The sequence below is a fragment of the Puntigrus tetrazona genome, chromosome 22, assembly GCF_018831695.1.
Source record: "Puntigrus tetrazona isolate hp1 chromosome 22, ASM1883169v1, whole genome shotgun sequence".
Taxonomy (NCBI): Eukaryota; Metazoa; Chordata; class Actinopteri; order Cypriniformes; family Cyprinidae; genus Puntigrus; species Puntigrus tetrazona.
In genome coordinates, this window is record NC_056720.1 from 12018610 (window position 1) to 12029205 (window position 10596).

At 39.9% G+C, this 10596-nt stretch overlaps 2 protein-coding genes across 6 annotated transcripts; both read left to right on the forward strand.

Annotated features, from left to right (window-relative positions):
• The first annotated feature begins 632 nt into the window (after nucleotides 1-632).
• Nucleotides 633-3027, forward strand: glrx2 (glutaredoxin 2). Of its 5 annotated transcripts, none has more exons than XM_043223501.1 (4): nucleotides 633-730; nucleotides 1343-1406; nucleotides 2278-2454; nucleotides 2567-3027. In XM_043223501.1, the coding sequence occupies exons 1-4, from the start codon at nucleotides 648-650 to the stop codon at nucleotides 2732-2734; spliced, it is 492 nt and encodes a 163-aa protein (XP_043079436.1). In that variant the 5' UTR covers nucleotides 633-647; the 3' UTR covers nucleotides 2735-3027. The 5 variants fall into 5 exon arrangements, with proteins under 5 accessions (XP_043079436.1, XP_043079439.1, XP_043079438.1 ...); XM_043223504.1 differs by having other exon boundaries at nucleotides 650-737; XM_043223503.1 differs by lacking the exon at nucleotides 633-730 and adding an exon at nucleotides 745-1240.
• A 480-nt stretch (nucleotides 3028-3507) lies between these two features.
• uchl5 (ubiquitin carboxyl-terminal hydrolase L5) lies at nucleotides 3508-8143 on the forward strand. Its single transcript, XM_043223499.1, has 11 exons — nucleotides 3508-3709; nucleotides 5247-5310; nucleotides 5390-5495; nucleotides 5578-5703; nucleotides 5788-5849; nucleotides 5932-6062; nucleotides 6142-6205; nucleotides 6294-6396; nucleotides 6482-6595; nucleotides 7506-7604; nucleotides 7849-8143. Exons 1-11 carry the CDS (start codon nucleotides 3634-3636, stop codon nucleotides 7891-7893), a joined length of 990 nt encoding a protein of 329 aa, XP_043079434.1. The 5' UTR covers nucleotides 3508-3633; the 3' UTR covers nucleotides 7894-8143.
• Nucleotides 8144-10596: the final 2453 nt, after the last annotated feature.

Sequence of the window (10596 nt, forward strand, 5' to 3'; positions counted from 1 at the left end):
AAAACTCAACTTTGAAGGGCAAAGATGTTGTACACGTTAATTTCCAAAACACCGGACAAATAACTCCCTTACCCTTTAATTTATCTACGCAAAACGTAAGCAGCTTACGAAAACTGGTGTTTCTTATCATATTAATGCGGTGTCCCAATTATGAACACCCTGTTTAGCTCAAAAAGTGACCGCACTTGCTTATAGCGGCTGAAATGTTTAAAAGTCTCTTTGACAGAGGAAAAATATAGGCCAACGTGAATGGGCTACACGTTAAATGAAAACCTAATTTGCAGAAGTGAAACAGAAGTCACCAACAGAAATATCGAAAATATAAATGCGGAAATGTGCTCTTACTGTTAACCTCAGGAAACTGTGTTGTTGTTAAAACCGCTACTCGATTGTGGCATAAACTTATTTTAACGTGGTATCTGTTGCTTTTCTCGACGCTGGAGAAGCGGCGGCGCGTGTTTTTTAAGCGCGTTCGAGATCCTGCCGTTTTCGCGCCAGTTTTTTTTTTTTTTTTTAAGGCCAGCACAAATACAGTGCCTTTACTGTGCGCGTGCCGTACATCTGCAATGCTACAAAATCGCGTAACTCGTTTTTCCGAGCCGCTGTGGCCCCCTAGAGGAAAACGCGTTCGTGTGTCGCAGCGTTCAATGACCAGGACGGGCCGGTGGCGAACCATCGCGGCGACCCGCGGGGGGCGGGGCTTCCTCGCGTCACGCCGATGCGGTTCCGGGTAAGAGGTGCGCGCGTGTGTTTTGGACTTTGTAGAAAAACAGAAAAAAGCGGTTTTATGTCGAGCCCGTCTACAAGGAGACATTTTTTTTTATCTATTCAGGCGCTTGTCGTTATTTACACTGCAGGGATGTTGACGAGAGGATGTTTTTACAAATCCATACAGGCGTACCAGACTCTAAGGTCGTCATGGAGAATAATTATTAGACGATATGGTTTAATATAATGGTGTTTAAACAGTTTGTTCCGGTGCAGCGCTAACCTACTTGAGGAGACAAAAGCCACAGGCTGTTTTTAGGGTCATTAAACGTTTAAATCCCCCCTGTGTGATCTGATCAGATTACAGCCTAGCCGTGAGATCCTTGTTAGTCAGTTATTCAGTCGGAACTAAACAGCTAAACAACATGACTGATTTATACTGCCAGTCTAATTCTCTTATATCCTCACTAGCTGCGTTTGCTTTCCTCGTGTCCTCCACATGTCTTTTTTACAGACCAGTGATCATCACAAGGTCGTCTGGCGCGTCAGTCCGAGCCTGTCGTTGTGTGTATCGTGTTGTTTTTGAGTGTGTTTCCCCCTCTGTTTTAACCTTAACTTCGTGTCGTTTGTCTAGAATGGGGAACTACTCGTCGGCGTCGCCTGGGTCGTCGAGCTCGGCTTGCTCTCGGTTCGTCCAGGTAAGCTCACACCGGTTTGTTTGTAATGTTCGGAAAATGAAAGTCTGGCTTTTCTCGGTGAGAAACGCAGAAATCCCAGGCGGCCCAGATGAGAAAGACGCCTGAATGAGTGATTTAGAGCTCTTTTTTTAGTGAACCGGAACAAATGATTAACTGAAAACGTAAAAGAACGGGAATAACAAGCTAAATAAAGTCTCGAGTTGCATCTTTTTTTTGGTAACCAAACCATCTCGGTTTTCCGTTGGTTTCAGTTGTGTGGGTTAAAATACCTTGGAGGTTGAAGGAAAACAAAGCTGTTTTGTTACCAGTGTTTACATGCATTAGGGCTGAATAAAACCTATAAATAAAAGCATGCAAGTTACAGCAATTTGATCGGTTTGCATTGAACTGCTATTAATAATTGCATGCAAAACCACTAATAAAACATGCATTTTTTACTATTAAAACTGATTGTTATTAATAATAGCAACAACAGTAATTTTTTAGTCATATTGAAATATTATCACAACACATTTTTCCTTATAAACAACAACCAAAGCCTATCGGTTTTCTATCGCATTAGCTATGTTTATGAAGAAAATCATAATTTTTTTTAAATGTATATATAAAAGCAGGTATATATATATATGTATATGTATACATTTTTATATATATGTATATGTATACATTTTTATTTATATATATATATACACATATATATATATATATGTGTGTGTGTGTATATATATATATATATATATATATATATATATATATATATATAAATTTATTTTTTTTAAATATATGTATATATACACACATTTTATATATATGTATGTATGTATTTATGCCATCACTACCCATTTTTATGAACCTGAATCTTTTTATACAGGATGTTGTTTCCAGTAACTGCGTTGTAATATTCTCCAAAACCACGTGCCCATACTGTAAGATGGCGAAGAACGTTTTTAATGAGATCGGAGCGACATATAAAGTTGTTGAGCTGGATGAGCACAATGATGGCAGTCGTCTACAGGAGACCTTAGCCCAAATGACAGGCGCCAGAACAGTACGTCCGCTAATTGATTCATATTAAACAAAACATTCACAGTCCTGGATGCTGATTTGCATTTTCGATTTGATTCGAATATTGTCTTTTTTGATCCTTTCGACTCTTTCAGGTGCCAAGAGTCTTTATTAACGGGCAGTGCATCGGAGGAGGCACGGATACCAAGCAGCTCCACCAGCAAGGGAAACTTCTTCCTCTTATTGAACAGTGTAGGCCGTGCTGTTCGAGTGCCTCCCCCGAGGCCTCCGGCGGCGCTCAGTATCAACATAATCAGTCATAATGCTCTGTGATATGTGTTTATACTCGTCGGCCACCCTTGAAGAGCCCAAACAGAGGTTAAGTAGATGTGTTTTAACATGCATGCTGCAGTCAGGGAAAATGTACTTTCCTGACTGATCGACATGGGTGCTGTTATTTTTGGGTTATTATGCACTGTATGTTTTCTTGTAAATATATAATGCCAAACGGTATCACGCCAAGCATTTTAGATTACTTTCTGACCTGAGTTACAAAACTTCAGCAGTCCTTTATGTACATAAATATTTAAAATAAAGTATTAAGTCTTTTGCAAAATCCCTGAAGCGAGCTTTTTTTTTTTCTCCCCGCTGGTTGCAAATAAACTGCATTTTTATCATTATAAACTGACTATTAATACAAATTAATATTTGAGAGTGAAAGCCTGTTTCTGCCTCGTAATTAAAAAAAAAAAACATAAAAAGATAATTGTAATTGATTTTTCCTACTGCAATTCTGAATTTTTGAATCACAATTTCGGCTGTTAGCAATTCAAAAAATAGGGCAGTGAGATATAAAGATATATAGATATTTTTTGAGTTTACGTATTGCTAATGCTAGTCTGAATTGGCAAATTATAACCGCTATAGGAAAGGCTTCATTGCGTGTTCACACGATAAGGAGTTTAAACGGGCATTTAAACGCGTTGCAACGTTTTAATTTTGAACTAAAAAGACAAAAAGAGCGGCGCGCCGCGAACGCGCTCCTGGACACGCGGAGGCAGACGCGCGCTTCGTTTCCAAGGCACCACGTGAAGCAGAAGAATGACGCGCGTCGAAAGGAATGCCGGGAAACCCGCCGTATGCGTGAATGAGTCCCATTAGCCTCGTCTAACCGCTACTCGAGCGCAGCTTTCCGTTTACGATAAGAAACATAATTACAGAAATGGCGGGAAGCGCTGGCGAATGGTGTCTTATGGAAAGCGACCCTGGAGTTTTCACGGAGCTGATAAAGGGCTTTGGTGAGCTCTCCTCGTTGTATGCGTTTGCGTTTGGTATGGTTTTGCCTCGTTTCGGCGAAATTGAATTTTGTGGTGATTTGTAGTTCATGCACGGTTTGATTGCCAGGCTCAGACGTGGTTTAGATCCCTATAATTCGCATGCAGTTTACTGAACGGGTTCGCGCGAGTGAGTCGGCTCTGCGCTACGCTTGTTAATTAATGCAGAATGACAGCTGCCTCACATTTCTGCCGCTCTGAACCTGTGTGTAAATGCCATTGAGCCTGCCTCAAAAAGTAGCGAGCGGCCCACCTAGACGGCATTTTTTGGGGGGCATCGTGTGTGTGTTCCGAATCATGTTTGGGCATCGGAACAAGCATCGTTTTGTATTCGTTATTGGTTCCTTTGAACAAAATCCGCCTCATTGTTGCTGCCAGGAGTCGTCATTTGATTCGTAACAACCCCCTACATACCGAATCAAACATTCAGAAGCAGCAGTAATGTTGAATAATTAGATTAATGATAATGTAGATTCATTATAATGCAGCATCGTGCAAGCTACAGCATGTTGTAATCATTTGAAGACTTTTTATTTGCACGTTCCAAAAAAAAATCTAGTTTCTATGTGCGTTTCAGTTTGTAACCAGCATTGACTTCTGTGTATTTGGATTAATATTTTTGTGGACATTATATAAGCGCTTTCCTACAATACGTTGAGGTACTTTGGGTATCATTTGCTTGTTCGGAACGTTCTTTTTCTCTTTTGTGAAAAAGAATCATTCGATTCAGCGTTCCGAGTCTTCCATTGCGTTTAGTTTCCCTCAGACGTTCGTTTGGAACGTTAGATTCAGTTTATACATGCATCATTTGCGTTTGAATACATTTTTCGCATAGGTTCAAATATTTAAATAATGTAATTTGTAAGTTGATTCATTTTATGTCAAGACTCGCTCGAACATTTGAATCACTGCAAGTGGACTTCAAACGTTTCTAAAGGCGTTTTTTTCTGGATATCCATTACGAACATTGGATTCATCATTTTGTAGACATTTCATGATGTTTGGGCGTTATTTGCACCTACTAAAGATTCGGTTTGCCATTTTTGTGGACAAATTCAAACATTAGTCACAGTACATTTATACGTTCAAATATGTAGGCCTAGTTGATCATTATTTAGTAATAGTAAGCTTTCCATTGACGTATGGATTTTTAGGATCCGACAATATTTGGCCGAGATGCCACTATTCGAAAATCTGGAGTCTGAGGAAAATCGCCTTTTAGTCCTCAGCAATGCATATAAATAATCAAAAATTAAGTTCTGATATATTTATCGTAGGTTTTTTTTTAATGAAAACATGATATTTACTTAATAACCCAATGATTTTTGCCGTCAAATAAATATTTCTAATGTATTGTTGGCTATTGCTACAAATGTACCCATGCCGCTTATGACAGGTTTTTGCTCCAGGGTCAAGTTTAAACGTATTATGTATGCATCGTTTATGAATCCTCAGCGTTGGTTCATTCGCGAAACTTTAATGTCTCTGCTGTTCCCGTCAGGATGCAAAGGCGCGCAGGTAGAAGAGATATGGAGCATGGAGCCCGAAAACTTTGAAAATCTCAAGTAAGTAACACCCTTGAATCGGTTATCGCATCCGGGTGTCCGAACTGCGGTTTTTGAATATCCGCGTGAATCGTTTCAGGCCCGTTCACGGTCTGATTTTCCTCTTCAAGTGGCAGCCCGGTGAGGAGCCGGCGGGGTCCATCGTTCAAGACTCCAGGCTGGATCAGATCTTCTTCGCCAAGCAGGTGCGCGGTCACTCGTTTCGTCGAAATCCGTCGAACATGCTGCGTGGCGCAACTTATAATATTGGCAAACGTACCGTTTCAGGTCATCAACAATGCCTGCGCGACCCAAGCGATAGTCAGCGTGTTGTTAAACTGCACGCATCCCGATATGCACCTCGGGGAAACGCTGACAGAATTTAAAGAGTTTTCGCAAAGTTTCGACGCCGCGGTAAGTCACAGCGAATTTAATTCGAACGGGCGCCTTTCGTTACAATCGCTTGTTAAGCTTTAATACACTCTGTTTGTGTTTTAGATGAAGGGCCTTGCTCTCAGCAACTCTGAAGTGATTCGACAAGTTCACAACAGCTTCGCCAGGTTATTTCCATTCGCTTTCACGAAGCTTTCTTGTCTTTTCCAACACTGAGCGTTGCATAACATTGCGTTTGTTTCCCCAAAGACAACAGATGTTTGAGTTTGACGCCAAGTCGTCGGCTAAAGAAGAAGACGCTTTTCATTTCGTGAGCTACGTTCCCGTTAACGGACGACTTTACGAGTTGGACGGGCTTCGCGAAGGACCCATAGATCTGGGTTGGTGGAGTTGATGCCGAACGGTTCGTTTTTACGTTTATTTGTTTGGGGTTTTTTACGGTTTTTGTCATTTTCTCAGGCGCGTGCAACCAGGACGATTGGATCGGTGCTGTGCGGCCCGTCATTGAGAAGAGAATACAGAAGTAAGAGACAAGCTGATGCCTTTTGAGCTGATGTTTCTACCAGAAGCAGGTTTTCAGTAAAGCTTTTTCCGCTTTCGGACCCGTGCAGATACAGCGAGGGTGAGATTCGGTTCAACCTGATGGCCATCGTTTCAGACCGCAAGATGATTTATGAGAAGAAGATCGTTGAACTGCAGGCTCAGCTCACGGAGGTGAGGTCTTCTGGACGCGTCCCAAAAAAAAAAAGCTGGAATGACAGAATGAGTTTTTTAAAAAAAAGGTTTCTGCCGTTCGCAGGAAGAGCCCATGGACACGGACCAGAGCGGAAATCATCTGAGCTCTATCCAGTCGGAGATCGCCAAGTATCAGCTGCTGATCGACGAAGAGAACCAAAAGCTTAAAAGATACAAAGTATGTACTTTTCCTCGTCAGTGATCATTTCAAGAAGTAACTTATCGATGGCCTGTTATTAGGATAATATTTATATTAATAACTCAGCTTTACAATATTTATTATTGATGTTAATGTTTAATTTGTTTTACCATGTAAAAAGTGATGTTATAAAAATCACGTAATAATAGTGCGCTGTTAATTGTGCTTGGACATATTTCCAAAAAAAAATTGTTTAAATATTAAATATTTTATTTGTAATATAAACATCAACACACACTCAACAAACAAATTTTGGATGCAGTTACGTTTTTGACAACACTATTATTATTAATGTCTTTTAAAAGGTTATATTACAAATTTGTATAATGAATGACAAAATATTGATTATATATAAAAGTTATTACGTTAATTATTTTATCTACATAAACATGTGTAATATTACTATAACATTATTGATATTGTTTTCATCATTGATCTTTTAAGATAACATTTAAGTTACGTACGTTATAAAATAATGTTACCTCAATACTGTTGTTTTTTGGTTATTGTTTGTAGTTATAAATGGCATTCTTATGATAATTAATTTATCATTATAAAATATAAAAGCTATTGCTGTAAATGTGTAAATCTCATATATATATATATATATATATATATATATATATATATAAAAACGTATTAATAATCATTTATTTGAAAAGTTTCACTGATGATACTATTAATAATATTATTAATGTTATGTTATAACTAAACTAATAACATTATTGTGACTGACAATAACATATATTATAACTTAAAAAAAAATATATATATATATATTTTTTTTTTTTATTATCTTCTGTGGTTGCGGTGGCACCGAAATGCCTCTTAAATGCTACAAGATTATTAGACTATTATTTACTTTTTGTGTTTTGTTTTGTTCTTTAAGATTGAGAACATTAGAAGGAAGCACAACTACCTCCCCTTTATAATGGAGTTACTGAAGACGCTGGCTGAATATCAGCAGCTGATACCGCTGGTGGAAAAGGTAAGTCCAGTCCAAGCCGGTCTCCTCACACCACTAGAGTGCAGCGTGCGCTTCGTCTCAGCTTTGCTGTGGAGCTTGCAGCCTTTCCTTCTCTCGTAATTAGATTTGCATGAAACCTTGAATTGCATCATGCTAAAATAAAAAAAGCTAAAAATAGTCGCGCAGTAAGAGCAACCGAGCTCTAAGAATGTTCTTGATCTGGATTCTGAATACTGAACCGTTTTCTCCCCCTCTGTTTCTTCAGGCAAAGGAAAAACAAAGTGCCAAAAAAATCCAAGAAGCCAAGTAACCCCTCAACGTTAGACCCGGTTTAATTTTAATGCCACGGAATATCTTGATGTGCACCCGGAAGTCTCGCTATCGTTTCCTTCGCGTCTGTGCATGCATGCGAAGAGATGTTTAAAATCACGTCTTATTTTCATATAAATTTCATTTGTTCTGTAATGGTGTTGTTTGATGCATTTTTGTTTTTGTTTTTTCTGATTAGCGAACGGTAAATTGCTGTAAAATACTGTACATTAAAGCACTAATGTATCTTATCATTCGTGAACTATTGACATTGAACACGGACTCCAAACACTCAAGTGTGAGCTTAATAACGAGGTCTTCCTGTCTAAGCGGCGGCTACAGCTGGGTAGCTTCCCACGGCACTGGTGTTTGTATACAGAGCTGGTTTTAGTCCTGATCCTGGATGTTTAGTGTGGGAGCGTGACGCAGACTCACGTGGTCAGGCTTGTTGTTCCCACCGTAGCAACCGCTGTTGAAAACGCATCTGTTTGCGTTCCTCGGATATAGATAGCTCAGTAGTCATCCACCTTTTTTGGTAAGGATAGATGCTATAAAATCAAACTTTCGGTTAAAAAAAATCAACTACTGTGAGAAATATTCTCTGGTGGAGTAATGTGTAATGATATCTGTTCATTTGCCAAGTGGCAACAGAAAATATTTTATTCACACTAAGAAAATGTATTTATTTAGTTATTCATCCATCCATTCTTTTGTTTGTTTGTTTCCTTTTCTTTTTTCATTTTATTTGCTGTTATGTTTAAATTCACATTGGACCTGAACTTTTTTTTTTGTCTCCGGTCACTCCTATAAATTATGCATGTTTTTTTATTTATTTTTTTCTCCTTTTAGTCACACACACACACTTAAAAGAATAAAAAAATAGCACACGTTTTTAAGTGTGATTTGTCAAAATATTGTTTACGTATTTTTTTATTTCGGTTTTACTCCTTTTATTTAATTGGCATTCGCAGGCATTTGGAGACTTAAGTGGTGACTTAAGTGGGTTAATAAAGTCCAGGTCTCCCGACGCAGGTGAAGTTCATGGCGTTACCTACGTCTTGTCAAACATTCAGCTTGAAAAAAACATGCCATCTCTCCAAAATAAAAGCATTCGTATGTTCTCGAGTGTGGCGTACTCTAAGGGCCCCGATCCATCTCCGGGGGGGCCCCGCTGCAGAAGTGAAGACGTCCCGTGGAAAGTGAGCTGAGGCTTCGCCGTCTGCGAACGCCTTCTCGGATCTGTGTTTGGTGTCTGCTCAGTGTCAGACGGCGGGAACGCAACGCAGAGGTAAGTCCACACGGCCGCAGCCAAATAAAACCTAAAACCTCGAGTGCAGAATGTTCTACTCTGCTCGGGGTCTTGCGGTCAGGCCTTAAACGGGAAGCAGATAAAGTCCGATACGCGGGGGGAAATGACGCAATGAGTTTGTGAGGGTTCCTGTAAATGTTTGGAGGCTTGAAGGCTTGCAGTAGATGTGCAACTTAAAAAAGTGCAGTTCGGTTTTGTTTTGGCTGACTTGTAAAACTGGTCGCGGCACGTTCAACTGATTCGATCGGTTAAATGAAAGCGTCTCGGAGACTAAAAATAGCTTTGAAGACGATGGGGCAATTAATGGTGCGAGTTTGGGGCGGGGCCAATCGTCTGCACAACCTATAGCGGTGCGAGAACGTTTCTAAAACGTTCTGTTACTGTTTTCGCGACGTTGGTGTAATTGTGATATGAAGGATTGCCGGCTTCAACAAGTGATTAATTGGAAAGGGATCGTTTATGTTAAAGACGATATTATTCCGTTTTGTCTACATAGGAATAAAATCCAAACTCATGTTCGGATGGTACAAATGAATTTAGACAGCACAAAATTATAATGTGCCATATAAATAGTTTATTTGACATTTAGCATGAATTATTTTTAAAGAGAAAATATTTTGAAGTGGTAAACATGCATATGCATATACACAGTGACCTCCAGAATTATTGGCACCCCTGTTTAAGATGTGGGCGTCTAAAAATTATCCCCATGTTACTTCAGGGGGGAAAACACCCCACACATTTAGAAAAAAAATTATTTTATCATGTGTCCCATAATTATTGGCACCCCTGATGTTAATACTTTGTACAAGCCCCTTTTTGCCAACAAGACAGCACTTAAACTCCCCCTATAACATTTCACAAGATTAATGAACAGAGAGAGGTATCTTTGAACAGTCTTTCTAATCATCCAGTGTCCTGGGTCCTCTCTTAAGCTCTCTCCTCTTTCGCTCGCCCCGCGGGTTTTCGATTGGGTTGAGGTCTGGGGACTGAGATGGTCATGGGAGAACCTTGAGTTTGTGACCGCTGAACCACTTTTGGGTAGATTTTGCCACATGTTTTGGATCATTATCCTGCTGAAAGACGCAACGACGACCCCTCTTCAGCTTTCTGGCCATCAGGTTTGTACTTAAAGTGTCCTGGTAGTTCACAGCGTTCATAACGCCGTGTACCCTAACAAGCTTCTCAGGGCCTTCGGAAGAGAAACGGATCCTCCACCGTACTTCGCGGTGGGCATGAGGTGCTTTTCGGCATACTCATCTTTTGTTTTACGCCAGACCCGTTTAGAGCGTTCGTTGCCAAAAAGCTCTCTCAGTCTCCTCTGACCAAAGCACACGATCCCAGTTGAAGCCCCAGTACCGCTGGACACACTCCAGACGTGGTAGTGAGAAAAGA